The following is a 20,718-nucleotide window of genomic DNA, read 5'->3' as shown; positions in this document are numbered from 1 at the left end:
CAGTTTTCCTAATCTGCCTAGAGCTGTTGGTGGAGGCTGGAGGTGGCCACGCACACTCCCTCAGCCTGCCCTCTGTAATGGATGGCTGAAGCTCTCGGGGCTATAAAATGCTGCCTCTCTTCAGCTCACAACTGGGCTCAATATAATTTTGTTTGTTTGTTTTAACCCCTAATTCCAAGGCTTTTCTCTACCTGTCCCTAATTTTCTGGTGGTGCCAAATAAAGGCCAGATGAAAGCCTGGATGTAAAGAGCTGGGCTGACCCTGGTCCTGCAGGGTGCCCCCATTTTGTGTCACAGGTCTCACTGAGAGCTGCATTTGTCACCCCACAGCACATGAATGGTGGCTTGGATGGGAAGGTGGGCCTGGTCCCTGCTGTCCCCCCAGGCTCTGGCTCTGCATCTGAACTGGCCACTGCAGGGGACGTGTCCCAGTTTCTCAGCTGACAGCCAGAGGTATTGACTTAAATGAGGCTGGAATTAGTCATAGCTACATGGTAGCAGGTTTTTACCTGGAAGAGGTAGAAAATGCAGTAGCAGCTCCATTTGAAATGTAAAGTAATGATAATTAACAGAGGTAACTCTGCTTCCCATTCAAGTCTTACCTGCAGAAAAATTAAACTGAGAGATCTTGGTAGACAACTTGGTCCAGTCATACCACAGGGTCAGGATTGCTGAGGGATGCTTTTCAAAGCTATTCTCCATCCCTTTTAAGCAGCTGCTTCAGCATCCCTGTTCCTAAAAAGGATGGTTTTTTGTTGCTGTTGTTGTTTTTGTTCCTAGAAAGTGTCCAGTGTGCTATTTTAGTCTGTTGTTCCATTACTGACATGGAGATGAGGTTAATCCCCGTGTCTCCCAAAAAAAGCCCTGTAGCAATTTGTTCTCTGCTTTATCTCCTCCCGAGGCCAAGGCCTTGGTGCCATTCTTTAAAAGGAATTCTCTCCTTTTTGACAGTGTGTTTCTCACATGCAATAATTCAATGTATTTCCCATGTGATGCTAATAAGAGTAGAAGGCAAAAAATCACATCAGGTGCAGAAAAGCAAGAAGGCAATGACAAGGCAGTGACATGAATGAGACAAAGGAGTGCATAACAGAGGAGCAGACCTCAGACAGCCACGAGCAGGACAATGTGACACCTCACCCGTGGCAGTGTCACTGCACACACAGAGCAGCACCTGGGGGCAGGAGAGGCAGCATGGGAGAAGCAGGAGCTGTGGATGGCATCTTCTTGTCTCAGATAAGGTGTCTCTTTTGTACCACAGTGCCCAGCCTGTTCAAAACAATCCAGCTGGTAACACAGTCTTCTTGGGAGACTTGCAGCTCCTCTGTTGACTTCCAAGGTTTAGCAGTGACAGGTAAATGCAGTTCCAGTTCTACAGTAAGGAGATGGGACATGAAGAGATGATGTGAGGGAACATGTCCTTGTGTCCTTTCACAAGCAACAGGTCAGCAGTGGGACTGGGAATATCCTGTGTGTTTCTAGGGTTGGACTTCATTCTCTGGACTTCACTGTGGACTCAGGATATGTGCTCACATCAGAAATCTTTGCTCAAATGAGCACAGATCTGCTCAGCTAACACAATCTTAGTTCAAGAATGCAATTTTTTTCCAAGCAGCATAACTTGGGCCTGTAACCCCTGACAGGTGCTCAGGGTAAGATAAGCTTTGATGGATCCACAGGATGTACATGGGTAGAACACAAGGTCATGCAAGTTTCATCAAGGACTGATTGTCACTGGAAGGAAAATGAGCAGGAAGAATGAACTGTACAATTGGTTGCTCCATTGATGGCTTCTGACAAACTGTGTAGAGAAACTGCAACCCCATCCCCAAGATTTGTAACGCCAAACCCGTACGGGCACAAATGGAAACGCCTTGCCCACAGCTTCAGCTAATATTTTAATATTTTCTGTGTCACCAGAGAGAAATATTTCATGATCACAACAGCTGCTGTTTCATTATAAAGCAGATCTGGTTTAGGTGGCATATTGTTATAATGGAAAAAATCCTAGTGTGCAGCACACAGAGTTGTAATAATATGGCACCACTGTAACCCCTGGGGAGACTCTGATGGTGAAAAGGGTATGTGACATAGCAACTTTCTCTTTCTTGTTGCAATTTCCCTCAGCCCAAGAAGTAATGTGCACAGATCTGTTCAAAAGCAGAGCTTTCCCTGCTAACACAGTCTTCTCACTGACAAGGTTTATGGAGTAAAAAGCTTTTTAAAGATATAAACAGAATTTAGTAAATTGCAGTCCCATCATGAGATGCTAAAATAAAAAACATGATTTATGATTTTTTTTAAATGACAAATTATCTTGTCTATGTCAGTTATAGCTTACACTATATACTTTTGTTTTACTATTTTGTATTAATCCAGTGTTTTGTGTTTGACCAAAACATGTCATCAGTCTCTGCCTTACAAATGTGAGAATATTCAGAATTATGGCTGAAAAGAAAAACCCACATATATGGAAGAGCATAATATCATGCTGGAATTTCATCATTTCAGCATTTTTGTGAAAGCTACCTAATCCATTGACTTTTAAATTGCTTGCATGCCATAAATACTGAGAATAAATGGGGCGGGTGGGATGGAAGTGAAATGCCTCACAGCATAAACAGTCTAGTACCTGCTTCTTTTGCAGTTTGGTCCCCTTGGAGGATGCTTCACTGCTGACAAGGGCATCCCCCAAGTCTGGAGAAATAAGGGCAGTGAAAGGAGAATTCTTCCTCACTGTTGCACTGCACTAAAGCAAAACCAGAAGAGCTGGTCTGGATTCACAGCCAAGCCCTGCCCAGCAGAGCAGAGCCCTTTGCTCAGGTACAGCTGTGCTGTGCTGCATTTAGGCAACCCCTGCACCCGTGCAGCAATTCATGCACAGACCCAGGCACTGCCACTGGGGAAGGAGACTTGAGGGTGGGCAAAAAGTTCTGCCCACCTTCAGGTGTTGGAAACAACCTGAATGAGAATGCTCAGACTGCCAGGTAAGAGTTGTTGCTAGAGAAAAATCTGGAGTTTTTTCCCCTCCTGTTCATGACCTGGATCAAGCTTGATCTTATTTAAATCAAACAAAATACTTTTACTGTATAATAAAAATTCCATGTTTTAATACATTGCCATGCACAAATGAAGTCAAACAATGCAGAGTACAAAATTGTCAAATATACAAAATGATAAAGCAGATACCCAAAGCTTCCAGAGATCATGCCCAAAGATACCAAAAACTTGATATTGGTTTTAATTTTATTCTTTAAAAGAACTCCTCCCTCCCGCCCGGGCTTTATTTTTGCTGATTTTTGAAAACAGAAGGAAGACAAGACTGAATATAAAAGCTGTAAGTTGGAATTAAGTGATGGCCACTTTGTATACTAAAAATTAGTTTGCATGGTAAGTTTTGTTTTGGGAAAAAAGCACTGCTGTGCAGCTGAACACCTTGGATGCCTGGGGAAACGCAGTGTACATCAAACAAAAAGGCACACTTTTGTCTCATGCCACCTCATTTGGCTGCATCATTAAAAAGTTCAGCCATAGATGTACTGGGAATAACAGTGTGTCACTTTATAAGCATTAGAGTGCTGGCATCTTACTAAATTATCAACCAAGTTAACATTAAAAGGAGATCATTGGCTTAGAGTATTTCCTTAGTGGATCTAAACCAGAACTGAGTCCCAAGGCAGCAGGACCAGACACAACTTGCTGGCTTCAAGTGACTGCTTTGACCATTGCCAAGGGCTTGCAGTCAGCCTTTCTGCATCCCATGTCCTGCAGCAGGTGACCAGATCTGCCAGGACCTTGATCCCAGCCTCCCTGTCACTCCCTGCAGCTCATGTCCATCATCAGAGGCCAATGTGGATGCACTAGCACAGCCTGGTAGCGGATTCTGTCCATGGGCTCCTTTTTGGGAAGCAGCCTTTGGAGACAACTCAGGTGCAACTGCAATTCCAGCTGCCTGACATCCTCAGGGTCATGTTCAAACAACCTTAAATTCAGCTCCCCAAAGCAGAGGACCCCAAATTTAGAGCCCTCTTTGCTGGTTTATGGTGTGCAGAGCCAGGCAGGCATTCCTCCCATCTTACCCAGACAGTGAAAAAGAAACAATAATTTTGAGGCAGGTCCAGGTAGCTGCAGCCCCTACAAGAAACTGAATGCAAAGCCCAGCATGTCCCAAAGTACTGTCCTGCCACCTTCAGATTCTGCAATATCTGTGAGAAATTTAAAAATACACATCTTAGCCTTGCCAAGCATCCCTGCAGCTTAGTGCAAAGCAAAGGAGTCTTCTCCTGAGAGGACACATCCCCTTTGGGGAAATGCTGCTCATTCCCATCACCAGGGGATTGTCCAGTCCTGCCAGGAAATGTCCCCTGCCGTGGCTGCAGGAGCTACTCAGCACAGACAGAACACTGCTCTCTGCCTGTGGGGTAGCCCAGCATGGCTCCATTCCTCCCCTTGGTCAGTGGGGCTGGATTCAGGGGAGAAGGATGAGATGTGATTCTCATGCTGAGATGCTTTGCATTGGCTGGAAGCTCCTGTCCCTCTGTGCTTTTTCTACTGTCACTTAATCTCTTTTCCACCTTTCTCAGAAGTGCAGAGAAGGAACCTCTTACATACAAGGGAAGCAGACAAAGTGCTAAAAGGACTCAAAACATTTCTTTAACTATCTGCTCTTGAGACCAAAACCTGGCTCAGTAAGGAAAACTCCTGCCTAGATGTAAAGCTGCCCTCTCAATACTGAAAAAACCCAACCAACTTATAAGTCCCATAAGCATCTAATGGGACAATCTGAGGTTTTTTTCCTTCCCTGCACAGCTTCTTATTGCTTACATGCAGTTTTGCTGCAATACCAATCTCTCTGCTATAAAAAAACCCTGTGTTTTGCTATTTAATTTGATGACTCATGATATTAAATAGATAAATTCAAGGCAAATGCTTAATAGAAGGAATGTGATTAGAGGTGTAACAACTACAGAGGATTTTTATTTTCTGAGAAACTACTTAGATATATTTGGAATTAATACCAGAAAGGAGCTTTTCATTTCCTTCTTAGCCTGAGCCTGGTCTGAGCTTGAGCTGTGATAATGCTGTCAGTCCTACCCTTAGGGCAGAAGCAGATGTTAGAGTCATGTGCCAGTCCAGCTTTGCCCCTGCCCAGCTGGCCCCAGCCACGCCTGTCACAGAACACTCTCCTCCAGAGCTGCAAGGTGTCCATACCAATCTGCAGTAAATATTGCTTTTATAGTTTCCCTTGTTTGTGTGAGCTGTTTACTCTTTAGACTGTACATCCCAGTTTGTGCTTTCCCCACAGTTGATGAAGCACATGGAAGATGACTCCAGTGGTTCACACTTGCCTTGTGCACATCAACAGTGGTTTTGTGAGATCTGAATCAGACACCAAGTACTCCTTTGCTTATTTCTGAAGCACAACATTCAATCCAGCCAATGGTAACAGGACCCAGTCTGGCAAAAACCCACTGCTGGGAGCAGCTGTCATGTCTCTGGGTGATCCCACTGATGTAATTTCACTTGCAGGGCTTTATTAACCAGCTCCAGTGGGGCTCCTCAAGAGAGCAGAAGTTTGCTGTCTTTGAAGCAAGGAACCTGTGTACTGTGCCCAGCTGCACAGTGATACAATCACCCTCTCCATCAGCACTGCAGCTTCTCTGCTGCTTGTTGCAGGCACAACAATCTGTTTCTTGCCAGCAAGATGCTGCCTCCTAAAGAGGCAAACCCACAGCTGTTATGCCTGGCTTTGACTACACATCCACATGGCCCCATCATTTGCATGCAGCATTTTGTCCCAGGCTGCCATCACTGAAAAGCTACAGACTCTTGGTATGTCCAAGGGTTTTGTTGTCCTTTCTTGTCCAGTTCTCTTCCTCTAAATATGTGCAGCAGAACCTTAAAACTTGAGCAGACCTAGTGATGCTCATACCAAATGCACAGCTTTCCACAGAAGCTGTTTAAATTAATACCATTTTGTGGGGGAGAGAAAAAAAAGAGGATATAGATCGCCCTGCCTTCCTGTAATATTGGAAACTTCAGGATATTTTTAATTCAGTTTACATCTGATGATCTAGTCTAATCCTTGCATAACACATGCCCAATAACTTCATCCAGTAATTGCTGCACTGAGCCTGGATTTCAGTTTGAGGTAGAGCTTTTTGACTTGGAAAAATACTCTGCATACATTTAAAGACTTTACGTGATGGAGAACATACCAGGTAACTGAGTAAGTTGTCTCCACTGGTGATCATCCTCCCTGTTGAGTATTTGCACTAATTTCTAGCATGAAATCAGTTTCCAAGCAGCAGAGCACATCATTCCCTTTTCCTCCAAACAGAAGAGCTACCTGCCTTCAGACAGTGCTTCCCTGCCCAGGTAGAAGATTGTGATTGCACATGGAGATCAAGTCACCGCTTCAAATTGCTTCTGAGATAAATTAATAGCTTGAGCTTCATTAGTTTGACACTATAATAAGACCTGTTTTCCTGCCCTTGAATGACACTGGGAACTATTGAAAATAATCTTCCCAGGTTGTTGATACCTTTCTTGAAAGACTGGAATGGCATCACTGTTGCCAGGTCCTACATCCCAGCTGGCAGAGGCATCTCTGGGGCTGATGCTGAACAGATAATTTATGACACCTTCACAGCCACTGGGTTATTGCATACTCCCCATGCTACTAAGTTGGACTTGCTGCCACCTCTCCTGGATTTTTAACTTTTCTGTCCTCCAGGTTATTCTCCACTACTGACCTGCTCAGATCATTATTTATTGTGCCCCTGTTTTTGCCATCTCTGCTGTTGCCAACAGTAATTTTCTCTTTCCCTGGGGGGTATACTGAAAATAGAGCAAACCTTTGGAGGAGCTCATCAGAAATAGTCTCAGTGAGGATAATTCATATTTACAGCTATTTTTTGTGATCAGCCTGTAATCCATTTCTAATCCATTAAATATGGGTGATATTGATTTTGTATTGTGCTATTTTGCTCTTTATCAGAATCAAATGCTCTATAGGAGGCTAAGTATAGTATTCCAGCAGAGCTTCTTTTCTCAACAATCCTTTGATACCACAAAAATCATAGCAAGTTTATTTGGCATAATACAGTTCTATAAAAATAATATGAATGATTTTATCAATTTTTAATTACTCTAATGATTACACCATATCAACTTTTCCATGATTTTGCCTAAGACTGATAGGAAGCTAATGAGTCTATAGTTTTCTGTATCAAACCACTCATTCTTTTGCATTATTGTGGGTCTGGTGTCATTTGAAGCTTCCTTTATGCTTTCTGGTTCTGAGGAGTCCTAGTAAACTTTTCCTTCACTTTTGGATTCAGGTAATGGTTCTACAAATTTAAAATTATGTTTGGATAGTTACTGCTTAATATTACCTGTAACTACTGATGGAACAGGAGGAATTACATTTTAATGTGTAATCTGACTCTCTCCTTCCACTGCTTTCAAATACAGAACAAGACTGTTTGTTGGGTTTCCAATGTAGTGTGAGCAATCTCTGTGCTGGGCCTGTCTAACATCACACTTAGCTTTGCTATGGCAGTATTTATTAGGATATATGTAAAGTCTTTGGTGTAACCAGCCTGAACCTATTTGCCACTGACTTCCCATACATTTTTGGCTTCCTTCATTAAGCATCTACTTTCCTTACTTGCTGATTTATCCTCATGAGCCTGCCTAATCACCCATACATTATGTTGGTGGGTTTTTTTGCCCTCCAGATTACTTTCCTGAATTTTTCTATAAGAGGTTGCAGGTAATGCTGGTCATATTTTCCCCTCACCCATCAATTTTAATTATACCAAAGGACCTTCTCTTTTTAAATTAAAATCTTATTGACAGCCTATATATACACCAGGGTTAATTGCAGTCCTGCAGCAGAGCTGTTCAAGGAGACTCTGATGGCAGAGATGGTAACTGTTAAGGGGACCAATGTGAAAGATGCAGGGTTTCACTTTGCTTTATTTTGAATAATGCAGATCTTTTGGCCTTGTGGCAGGTGGAGGAGGTTCATTTTAGTGATCACAAAAAAATGCCACCTCGATGCTGGCTCCTTGGCTGGCACTGATCAACACATCTCTGGAGCCTGTGATGGAGTAGTGCCAATGGAGGTCTGCCAGGGTCTGCCATGGGGTCTTCTGAAAATTCAGGGCAAACCCAGAATTTTGTAATTTTTAATGGTTTAATTTCCTCAATGACATTGCAGCTGCAGTTGAGTGACAACACTTACCCTAAGGAAGAGACAAGGAGGGGTGGACTCACTGGTACAGCACTGCCTTGCATCTGGACAAGCAAAACCAAAGAGCTCATGGAGCTTTTCCAAACTCCCCTTCTGGAAGGCTGGCTTTCCCTTAACAGAATAAATGGCAGGTGTTGAGGCACAGAAAGCCACCCAGCTGAAAAAGAAATGAGGAACAAAACAGTGCAAAGGATGATCTCAGCTGCAGTGTGCCCTCTGGGGTGAGCAATTCCTTCAGGTTTCTGGTGGAGGCTGTCTCACAGAGCAAAGCACTTGGGATGGCTGAGCTCTGACAGGGATTCCTGGAGGGCTCTGATGCTGATCCTGGGCACAGGGAAGCCAGGGGAGCGTGGCAGCAGGGGGAGGCTCTGGGCTGGGAGGAAGGCTGCAGGTCTGCACGGGAACAGGGTCCTGCTCACAACCCTGCCTTGTCTCAGAGATAACAACTGGTGACCACTGTAACAGCAGCACAGCCTGTATGAATTTATCTATCTCCACTGGCTGATAATGGCTGCTTTATGAAAACAGCATTAGTCTTCCACTCTTTTGCAGCGAACTAATGGCTCTGAGCATATTTAAATTCACTTCCTTTGCCGGAATAACTTATTTGCTCCCTTTCATGTTGACTTGGTCTTTGGCACTCTCAACATAAATGATTTATTGACTAGAGATAAAGCATTCTTTCCCCTGAACTGTTCCTGCGACCCAGGCAAAAGCGGATATGTCTGGTATTAATAAGGTGTTCAGCATAAAAAATGCAATAGACTTGATTGTCTGCACTCAACAGCCTTTCCGAGAACACAGTACCTGCCCCCATTCATAAGAACAAAAACCTCTCCCACATGTTTATTTATATTAAAAAGTTTTCAGAAGAATATGCTGGGATCCAGATAGTTATTCAGGAGATGTAGAACAATTTCATAAATATCCCTGAGGAAGCATGGCCTACTTTGGGAGAATAACAGTGATTAAAAAAATCCAAACACAATGAATAGTTAAATACAAGCCAAAAAGTACAGTTATTTCCTTATGGCTCTGGCAGACAGTCACACACGTGAGAAGGGTCACGGGGCTCGGGGGGGCTATGCTTGCAGTTATCCACATGCATAGGCTGGCTGCAGGATGGAGACCAAACCAGCTTCAGGGGAGGTTTGTCCAACAGGCACCTACAGCAGACATCTCTCAGAGTCTGGCTACTCAAGCGTCTGGACTTGATTTTCACATTTCTCAGGGCCTATAACACTGCTTTTCTAGGTCACCATAGCTAAAATCCTGGGAAGCTTTTAAAACAAACTGTTTTAACAGGTTAAGTGCACACATCTAAATTCATGCCCATATACTGGAAGATGGTCAAAACTAAAATTGATACAAAAAAAGCTTCTAGTGGCTCTCTGCCTAACCCAACTTCTTCTCACACACCCTTTAAAGATAACACTCTTTGATAAACTCTTCTTTTATCCTTCAAATTATTCTGGATTTTTTTCACCAGGTAGTAAAATAAGAGAACTCCTACTGTAGAAGTATAGCATTCTCTTTTTAATTTAACATATCAATCAAAGTAGTTTGTTTTTAATTACTTTATCAACATGAAATTGATGTCAGTTGTCAGAGTGCATTTTTAAAACCTGTAGCAGAAAGAGCTGTAAAATTTGCTGAAGCTTACAGTGGACCTGTGCCATGCACATGGCTGGCTCTATTGGTATCAGATTCCAACCTGCAACCCTATGAAAAGCTCTAAAAAGTGCAAATGTTGCAATTGGCAAAGATCCTTATGTTTTAAGGAGAATTTTACACCAATTAATTTGAAATCAGGGACCAGGATTTTCAGAAAGAGAATGTAGAAGCTTACTACTCTGTAATTCTTGGGAGCTCCATTTGAGAATCCATGGAAAGACCCAAAACATTAAAAATCACTAGCAACTTCTGAGAATCTTTGTCACCAGTAAAAATATTTTGCTTTTGCACTGAGCGCTATAGAAGTATCCACTATGCTGAATCTGAGATGGGTGGAGAGCTGAAACCTAAGCCCATAACCATCTAAAAAAATTAAACCCTGAAGATAATTATCTGTTTGTTGTACAGGCACCCTCAGTGGTTGACCTTCCATTCTCTAGCAATGAACTGCACAACAATTTTTAAGAATTATAACACAGGAGCTTCCTCCAGAAAGGTGCCTGTGACTTACTCTAACTGCACATTCTCTCCATCACTGCATCTTCACACAGCATTGTCTCATGCAGAGTTTGGAATTAATGCTAAGAGCAACTCTATCAGGCTGGAGAGAGTGACAGTCTTTAAGTACACAAAAAAGCTACCTTTGATTTTAAAGAAAGAAGGAAAAAAGAGGTGAGCCCCCTCAGAATGTTGATGACATCAGTTCATTATAAAGAGTGTGCTGAGAAGGTCCTGATGTAAGGGACAGACACTAATTCCACTGAGTCCCCATGGAAGAAAGAGCACCACAGCCAGCTGTGATACAACCAGTGATGAGGTCAGCCATTCAGAGACTGAACAAAAAACAACGTTCAGATTGAATGCAACAGTCATGAGCCTGCTACAGTATATTGAAAGGCTTATTGGAACCATTTGCTTATTCCCAGTTCCTACCAAAATACTATTTTGAGTAGAAAGTGGAAAAAGTTAATGAAGAAATCTGCCCTCTCCAAAGGGAGTGTCTTGCTCCCTAGAAGTATAATCTTACACTTTACCTTTTTAGAGAGTTTGGTTTGGACTACAATTTCCCAGCCCTGCCCAAAACATAAGTGGTGGCCAGCATAAAGAACCTGAATTCTTCCAGTTTATTCTGGTTTTATTGCAGACCAAAGCCAGGGTCACATACATGTCTGAGAAAGGCTCTCTCCCTTGCCTCTCCCTCACTGAGTTAGAAAACACACTGGCACACCAGAAACAGGACCCTTTGATATTTGGTGGGTGAGAGGGAGAGCACACACAGTATCCTACAGCTCCTTCAAACTACCCTGGTTTTGGCTACCTCTGTGACAGCTCTTCTCTAAGTCTTGATAAAAGAAGTCACATCTCTGCCACGTGCAAATCTATCTACACAACCTACTGTGAATCAGTGAAGGGATGCTAGTACTGGGCTTAGTTTGGATGCAGTCTCAGCACAAACACTGAAACATATCCTCAGTATTTTAAAAAAGGACCATTATATATATATATGGACTGTGCTAGTTCTGTGAGAAAAGCACATATGAAGTGCTGATATTGTTTAACAGAATACCATTAGACTGCAAAACTAACACATACAAGACGTTTACATTCCTATCAGGGTGTAATATTGTGAACATATCCACTGAGATTGGAGAATTGTTGTAAGTTTTTCCTAAAACATCATGCCATCTGCATACATAATAAAAGAATCCAGTAGTTGCCATGCTAAAACAGGACTTCTAGTGAAGGGCATAGACAGTCCCCTAAAGGGAACTCAAAAGTTATGCACAGTGATGAAGACTGGAAGAAATTTTCCAGCTAAAGGTCTGTCAATGACCATTTTCAACAAATTAGATATTTTGGATATTTTGCACCACATATTTACTCCACAGCAAACCAGGTCTCCCCAGAATGTATCAGCTGAGTGGGCTGATTTTACTTCAAGTTTGTCTTCAATCCTCCATGGTCATCTTCTGGCAGCGCCATTTATTGTCGTTTCTTCATGAAGGAAAGTTCACTTCCATATCAAGTGGCAGGACAGCAGCTTTAGAGGCTGGAAATGTTTATGGAGAGCTCTCTGCTGGGGCTGTGAGAAACAAAACAGAAATCCAAAACCAGACTGTAAGTATAGAACAGAGCAAAGAAATTATAATGATTTCAACTAAAATGAAAAAAGTCAGGTTTGAGCTTAGTAAGTGCACTTGTAGAATATATATTGTGACCCTAGAACTTTTTTTAATCAACTTTTCTCACCAATCAAAAAACTCTTAATCCATTCCTTAGATAAAGTGCAGACCAGAAATCATTTGCATGATTTAACAAATCCTACTTGAATTTTATTGCCTCATGTGAAAGCACAGTTTATTCTTCCTGTAGTCTGAGTTCCAGAGAGCAGGGCTCTTCTGTTTGGTTGGATTTGCATTAACTACTGAAGGCTTGATGGCCAAAAACTGGAAAGGCTCTGCCAAATGCCCAAGTAGTATTTGCTGTTCCCACAGCCTTTCTGCTGGCTAAGATGGTGAGAACTGGCCATTGGTGCATAGGTGTGAAATCAGCTCACCCATATCCTTCCCCCCTTCAGACCCCATAAGATAACGAGGAGGTTGCAGAGTTTCTCTTTCCCCTGCTAAGCAGTACAGCACACTCAGAGCTGCCCTTGCAGAGGTGTACAGCCATCATACCACAGTGGAGGTCACTTGTAACTTCCCCTTCACCCAAACTTGTCTTTGAGAAGCACAGCAAAAGGACAAGAGGCAATGGACACCAGAAGCAACAAGAGATATTCCAGTTGGATGCAAGGAAAGAAACTCTTCCAAGTGAGGGTGGTTACGTTTTGGACCAAGTTCCTGACCAGGCTGTGGGACCTCCACCTACACAGAAATCTGCAGCTCAACCAGATGAGTCTCCACACAACCTGATGTGGCCCTGGTTCCAGCAGAGTTTACTGGAACCATCTCCTGAAGCCTCTTCCAACCTAAATATTTTTAAGCTTGTACATGTTCTGAAGGGGATTTGTGCCCCTTGTTCTGCCTTTCTGAAGAGGAGATGAGTGCCTGTGCAGAACTGCTCACACTGAAGCACAGTCAGTTGTTAATTCAGTGTGTAGCACATAAATGCCTGTAAACCCATCACAGGCTCAAGCTTCTGGGGCTGAGGAGCCATGCAGAGACAAGCTCACCATATTATTTCATGGAATCACAGAATCATTTAGGTTGGAAAAGGCCTTTATGATCATTGAGTCGAAGTGTTAACCCATCACTGCCAAGGCCACCACTAAAATGTTTTGGGATGCAGCTTTGTCCATCACCCAGCCCTCACCCATCACCTGTTTTACAGACCAGATCTCTGACCACAGCAGTGCTGGGATGGGACTCATCAGGATGGGCTTTGCACCTTTTCCAGCTGACATCCTGCTGAGTTCATGAATGCATGTATCTGTAGGTGTGGGAAGAGCTGCACTGTTGGGGTTTTGGGCCAGGTTCCTGACTGTGAAGCTAACAGGATACTGATGCTGCCAAGGCAGCATTTACATCAGCTGAAACTCAGGCTGGCAGTGGATTCCTGCTTCTCACTCCTTCAAAATCATTCCTGGTAGGCTCTTCTCTGTGGGGTGTGGGCTGACTGGCTCTGCCAAGCTGTCACTTTGCCCATATTTGCCTCTACCAACCCCAAGCTCTTGTAGCAATGGACATGAAGGTCTGATTGAGCAGAGAAAGGATGGGATGATAAATCAGTAGGTATTGCACAAGACGAAAAAAAATCCACCCACTCCCTGCCATGAGCACTTGACCCCTGAGTGTAAATATGCCCTGTGAAATAGAGGAACAGTAAAAACCAGTTTCCTTAATTATTTCCCTCCTTATGTGGGCATATTTACCTGATTACTGTGCCACTCAATTTGTTTTTATAGCTGCTTTGCTGTTATCCTCCAGGTTCTCTAGGGCAATGTTCCTAACACCACCTACTGTCATCTACTACATGAGATGCCCACATCAGTAGTGGCCTGAGAAAGATGCACATTTCAGACCCAGCAACTGGTTTCACATCATGGAAGAACATACAGGAAGGTTCTGAGCCTTCAGCTGGTGTAGACAGATACAGATACAACTGACTGCATCCCCCAAGACAGAAAGAAAGCAATGGTGACATAAGCAATTTTGAAGACAAAGGGCAAATCTATGGGGAGGTTTTAAAATTGGAGAGCAGCAAACAGGTACTTAATCTCAAAAGTATTTTATTTCAGGTGAATTAGAGGGTGTCTCCCATCTGTGTAGCATCAGTGGAGATAAGCCTGTCTCACAAAGACCTGTCTCTCTCTCTTTGAGCTCATCTGCTGCAAAGAAAGGAAAATTTCAAAAGCTCTCCCAAGCAGTGGAAAATACCTTCCTTAGCCACAGAGCTGGAGGACTGAAATAAAATGGGCAAACTGGCTAATTATATCAGGTCAGGCCTCAGGACTGCACTCGTGCTGAAATTTCCCAATCATCCCCATTGTCTCAGTCATTAGCTTGTCCTTGTACTTCAGTTTGAAATGAGCCAGCTGGCCCTTCAGACAGAAACCCATGAATGAGCAGAAATGCAACTGATGCCAACCTGAGCTCCATCCACCCCACAGAGGGAGCACAACCACTTTGAGCCATCAGAGGCTCTGGACACAACTGCCAACACTGAGCAAGCAGACAGTAGTGGCTCTGTCAAGCTCTGCATTTAGAGCAAGCAAACTCAGGCTTTAGTGGTCATCTAGCCTGTTTCTTCTCACTTTGTCTTTTGAGGACAGGGTTTTAGAAGCACTTATTCTTCCTCATTACCTGCATCATTTTTCGTGCCCAGCTGGAGGGTCCTCTAAGGACCCTGGTTTTGTAACAGTTCATATCCAGTGTTTACTGAAAGTAAAGATCTTTATAAAAGGTACCACAAATGAGCAATTGCCTTTGAAAACCCAGCCTGAGACAGTAAACAAAGACAGCCCTTTGCAGGGGGTGTATATGCTTACCAACACAACAGTGAACAGATCTAATCTCACATGACATTTTCAAGAAGCTGATGCAGAAAAACAACAATCATTTCAAAGCCAGAGATGTATTTCAGTTTTTGAGTATCTGTGCTGTGTGATTTTTGTCTGAGAAAGGGACACATTTTAGATTCATTTTGAACACATGTTAATTCAACTCAACCTAGAGGTATTACCTATTTGCCACATTTCCATAATTGAGGGATTCTGATAAAGAAAACAAGCATCCATTATCTTTGCTAGGTTTACTCTCCTGGAACTAATTTTATACTAAATTTCTAAAGTCAGCACATTTCAAACACAGGATTATAATGAAAAATGTCTATTTCCAAACATCTTTCTACCATCTATTCCTTGGAGTCTGTGAAAAACTGCATTTGGCTTCATTTAGAAATATTTTTTCTGTGTTAGAAAGGACATAGGTATTTCACTTCATGCGTCTCATGTCACTTGAGACATTTTAATATGCTGTACATTACTGCAGACTTGTTGCATCTTGCTATTAACTAATTAGAGTTCATAAAACTGTCCAGTTATTGGGGATGGGAGGGACCTTGAAGATCACCTGGCTCCACCTCCCCTGCCATGGGCAGGGAGCCTTCCACTGGACCAGGCTGCTCAGAGCCCCATCCAGCCTGGCCTTGGACCCTGCCATGGATGGGGCATCCACAGCTTCTCTGGGCAACCCTGCCAGGGCCTCACCCCCCTCACAGTACAGAACATCCTCCTAAAACCTTATCTAAACCTTTCAGTGGAAGGCTCCTTGTCCTGTCACACCATTGTGGAAATGCTCTAGGCTCACTGCAGCCCCCTTTAAGGCAAGGGGAAGGTGCTATAAGGTCTCCCTGGAGCCTCTTCTTTGCCAGGTTGAACAGCCCCAGCTCAGCCTGTCTGCATGGGAAGGTGTTTCAGCCCCATGATAATTGAGTGATTCTGGACTCCTCTGAACTCATTCCAACAGGTCCATGTCCTTCTTGTACTGGGAACTCCACAGCTGGGCACAGCACAGATGGTGTGTGTGTCCAGTCTGGGGCCCCCAACAGATACCATTACCATTGAAGAGTTCTGGACACTGATAAAAGAAAATGCCTGGCAGCCCACTCACAGATTTACCCCTTTTCTTTACTCTGCATTGAATTGTTATTAGCACTGAGGTGTGAGAGAAGGAGGTGTCTCTCTAAGGCTCATGGCAGTTCGTGTAAAAAGAACTTTCCTTCTTGGGGAGCTGCTGATCCCAGTCAGCCACCAGGGTGGAAGGAGAACTGGCAGGGGCTGGGAAGGGCTGCCATGGGGCAGCCTTGGCAGGGACAGGAACCACTTTCCCCTGTACTTTGCCAATGAAGTTGTACCTGCATTTGGTTTCAGTCTATGACAAAGCCATCCCATTCCTGCAGTGGGTGAAGAACAGCAGTTCTGGTTCTTTTAACCTGCAGGTGAAGGCAGCTGCTGCTGCACATCCTCCTTTCGTAACAGGTCGCTGATAACCAGAGTCAACAGTGCCAGAGACCCAAGGTTGCCTCAAAGCATTGCCTGTGTGGAGCCAGCTGGAGCCAGCAGCCAGAGGGTGGCAAAGCACGGCCCCAGCCAGCTCCATCCACCCCCACCCCTGCTGTCATCCAGCACAGGCTGCAGGTCAAGCCTTAGGGCTCAGAGAGTGCCACAGCCCTGCAGCCTCTGCTAAACAGGGGCACTTTAATCTGGGACTGTGCAACACCCAGCAGGCAAGAGAATACAAACACGTGGATGCTTTTTGATAAAAGTGCCAATTTTGTTTTGATTCCCAACCAATTATGTCTTGGTCTGACTTGCCTGACTTTCCCCTCATTACTAAAAACTAGTAGCTGATACAGTCTTGAAGGTAATTTAATGTTGTCAAATGTAGTTGTCAAATGGTGGGAAAATACCAAGGAGGAAGGGAAGGAAGTATCTTCTTACTCTGATTTTTTAATTTGGTTGCCAGGCAAGAAACCAAGATTTTGAATTTGGAGTACCTTTGACAGAAAAAGTGGGTCTGTGAGCACAACACCTAGAGCATCTAACATAGTAATCCTAATCCCAAGCATTTGATATTCTTTAATGAGTCCATGCAAAATAACTGTAAAAGCCAAAAATACATAGAATCAAATGTTGTCTTCCCTACACACCTACTTTTCAGGGGACAGTTAAGACATGTTTGTCATTAACTATAAAACCCAACCAGGAAACAAGACATTTTTTGTTGAAATGATCGGGGACATCGATGTATCATCACAAGACTCCAAGAGCAGAGTCCTTAAAACAAACAGCAGCTGACATATAAATTGCTATTTCTGCAAGGATAAATTCAAGGTTTCTTTTTCTTCTTCTGGACAACTTGCTCCCATAAGCAGGTACTCTTAATCCTCCTGGATAGAGCTTTAATATCTGTTGATACCATCACCATAAATACGCTCCTGAATAAATATTCCTGCATGAGATCTGGGGAAGAGAATGGCATTACAAGCAATAAACTCCTTGGTGTTATTTATGTATTGCTGCACTGCTCACTGAGTGTCCAGGGCCCAGACAAGGGCTTGGAGGGGGCAGCTGGAGCACAGCTTAGCACAGCCTGCATGGTGAGTACGAGGGTGTGTGGGATCCTGGCTCACTTCCAGATGTGCTGTCCAGATCAACAGCACATCTCAGCTCAAGGAAGCTTCAGGGAGCCTTCCAAGGCAGTTTAGACAGGATGCTCAGAGTTTTAAGACAGATGATGAACATTCAACAAGGTCAGGCAAATCCCATCCTCTGTGCTGTGTCTCAAGAGGTAACTCCCTTCCTGCCTGTGATGCTGGGCTCTCCAGCCTGCATCAGGCACTTCTGAGATGGAACATTTCTGGGAGAATGGATGTCGTGGCAGATGCTCTCAGCAGGTAACCTTCTGAAAAGACAATTAGTCAGAGGTTATTGCAGCTGCTCTGTTGAAAATGTAGTTGTCCAAAATGTGTTTTGCTAAGCTATTCAAAGCCATCAAATAGTCAGATTAGCCAAAGGACTCTTCATGAGTCACACACAACCCCAGCTTCCTTACCAAAGCAAATCCCTCAGCAGCTTTACTAGGTTAAACAAAATGAGGACACATGTTGATTCTGTGTACAGATGATTTATGCAGGAATTTTGGTTCTTTGCCCTTTCCTTCAAAAATCAGAGTTCTTGGTGGACAACTCTCTAAAGTGCTTGAGCTCACACTCTAGCCTTGTTTTGAAAAATATCTTAAAAGACTTTTACATCTTCTGAACTTGATTTTACAGTGTAATCTGAAAACCTTGGGACAAAAATCTGTCCCAACAAATTATGTCCTTTCTATGCCTGTGCCTAACCAGCCCAGCTTGTGAAAATTTGCCAAGCTTAGAAGTTTGGTTCAAAAATCAGGAAAAATCCCAGGAGAGATTCTTTCTTCTTTCAAAGTGGTTCATTCATCTCAACTCAAGATGCTTCATACACCCCACCACCCACCTGCTGCTGCAACATTCAAAGAAAACAGAAAAGCACTTGCATTCAACAGATTATGATGATATCCTTGAACTAACAAGCAGTTAAAATATTTTGAAAAATTATATGCAACTGCTTCCTTAATGCTTATGGGTTCTTTCAAAGAAGTCTCTTGATCTACTGCACACCTCCCTATCTATCACTGTGAACAGTGAACTGGCTGTCCTGAAGCATTCTGCCCAAGAAACTCAAATTGTAGCAAGCAAAGATTTAAAGGAATGTGATGCCTAAGGAGTCCAATAGTCTTATCTGGAGTTGTCTGAAACTGAAAATGCATATGAGATTGCTGACTTTGTGCCTTATCATGCATCTCTCTCACTGCCTGGCTGTAATCAGTTCTTGGTCTCCCAAGTTGTGCTGGGGTGCTCTGCAGGAAGTGACAAGGCTGTCCCAGAAGAATGGCACTCCCAGGCTGTGGCTCTGTGCAGCCATGGGCACTGCACTGTGAGCCTTTGCACATCTGCTGCTTTCCCCTCCAGAGACTGGGCTTTAAAATGAACAGCCAGGAACTGCACAGACTCAGGGAACTCAAAGAAGACACAGCCTTTAGTGGTATCTTCAGTATGCATGTAAGGTGCTTAACCACAGAGCCCCCAGTGGTTTGGTGGCTGCCCTGATCACCAGCTGGAGCCTGTATTTGCATTTATTCTGCAGATTCTACAGCTCACTTTCAAGTCTACCCTGCTCAGATGCATGCAGCAGCATTTGGGAATTATTCTGTGCATTATTAGTTCTGTGCATTATATCATCCTATTACTTGATTTAGGATTCTCAATGAAATATACATTAAGAAACACAATCAGATGAAACTAAAGATTTCACTGGAAAAATGGAAGTATTATAGCAAATTGTTTGGAAACTTTCTGGAGCTACAACTCCCTCACTGGTTATGCAGAGCTTATGTAGGATTAATAGGTGGAACAAACTATCCACCTTTAGGGAGATATTCACTGTGAGATTCCCTGAAATGAAAATTTCCTTTCTGTGACTAACCAAGCAAAAAGGGAAATTATACCTACAAAAACCACCAAAGGACTGCACACGTGCACACACACATTTACCACAGAATAAAACAAAACTGCCTCATGAAACCTACAAAACCAGTCCCTACTCCTTAGTTAGCTGAACAAGTAAATTTGTTTAGCTTTTTGCAGGAATTAATCAATATATACCCTTTACCTGTATTATCACATTGTGTTATCACTGTTTTCTCCAGGACCCTTGCACTGTTCTGAGCACCAGACAGACAGAATGCAGACAAAGAGCATTTTGGTAACATTTGGTGCTTGCTTTACTCTTGCAGTTCAGCATGTGTCCCACCATCTCATTTAATGCACAATGTCCAACCTCCATCTGGAAAATAATTACTGCTATTCCCATGGACACAGTGTCTAAACATGTCACCAAAAAAGGCCTGAATTTCAAAATACCTGGCCTTATTTTACAGCTCCTAGTTCAGTACAAAGAGAGTTACAAGGCTGCACTGGTGCTGTCTGCCCAGCTCCTGTCTCCAGCAACAAGTGCTTCAGGCTGTCAGAGCCATGTGGGGCTCCTGAGGAGCTTCTGGAATACATACTCCAGAACACCAATGATGCCTCTCCTAATCTGGCCCAAAGCCTGATTTTATCTCAAAACAGTACTTTACTGATTGTCATCTGAAAGTGAAGTTGCTGGACCTTCAATGTTAAGAATCCATCATGAACCTCCACAACCACTGGGTTGTACAGGGCCATGTATCTTATCAATCTGATTGTGAGCAAGTCTTGCCAGGCATCCTCAGAAAGGTCTACACAACAATTAGCATGTTGCAAATGCCACTACTGTTTTAAAAATAAAATCAAATAGAAGGCACCTGGTCTCCTTCTCCCAGCTGCAGGACCAAGCTCAGGGAGAGCTGCAGTGAGGGCAGGTTCTATCCAAGACAGGGATCCTCTTCTACCCCATGACTGATGCTGTGTCAAGGCAACAGAGAGGGCTCTCCCTCTGCACACTGGGCTTCATCTCTCTGTCTAAACAGCTGGAAAGTGAACTACAGTGATCAAAATGAGTTACCACATTTGAAGAGTCCCCTAGGTGATTACTAAGACTGTATCTAGATGTATTCCCAAAGGAGATCCTAAATACTAGTAAGGCTGCCTTGGCAGAAGGGCTTGATAAACAAAGGATGGGCAGTTTGCATCAAAGAGGTTCTCAAGTCATGCATGAAGTCTAAGTACTGAAATTATGTAGGCTGTACTGACCACAGAGCCAAGCAGAGAAGTGAGTC

The 20,718-nt window shown here is 43.4% G+C and overlaps 1 protein-coding gene across 1 annotated transcript in view; it reads right to left on the bottom strand.

The window, feature by feature from the left end:
- Window positions 1-3,090: 3,090 nt before the first annotated feature.
- SAMD12 (sterile alpha motif domain containing 12) overlaps window positions 3,091-20,718 on the bottom strand; it is a 175,016-nt gene continuing 157,388 nt past the window's right edge. Inside the window, exon 5 of the mRNA XM_077188417.1 lies at window positions 3,091-12,017. Coding sequence (XP_077044532.1) covers window positions 11,995-12,017 — 23 coding nt within the window. The 3' untranslated portion in view covers window positions 3,091-11,994. The remainder of the gene's footprint in view (window positions 12,018-20,718) is intronic.

The sequence above is a fragment of the Agelaius phoeniceus genome, chromosome 1, assembly GCF_051311805.1.
Source record: "Agelaius phoeniceus isolate bAgePho1 chromosome 1, bAgePho1.hap1, whole genome shotgun sequence".
NCBI classification, from domain to species: Eukaryota; Metazoa; Chordata; class Aves; order Passeriformes; family Icteridae; genus Agelaius; species Agelaius phoeniceus.
The sequence above is the reverse complement of the archived record's forward strand: the minus strand, read 5'-3'. Positions and strand labels throughout refer to the sequence as shown.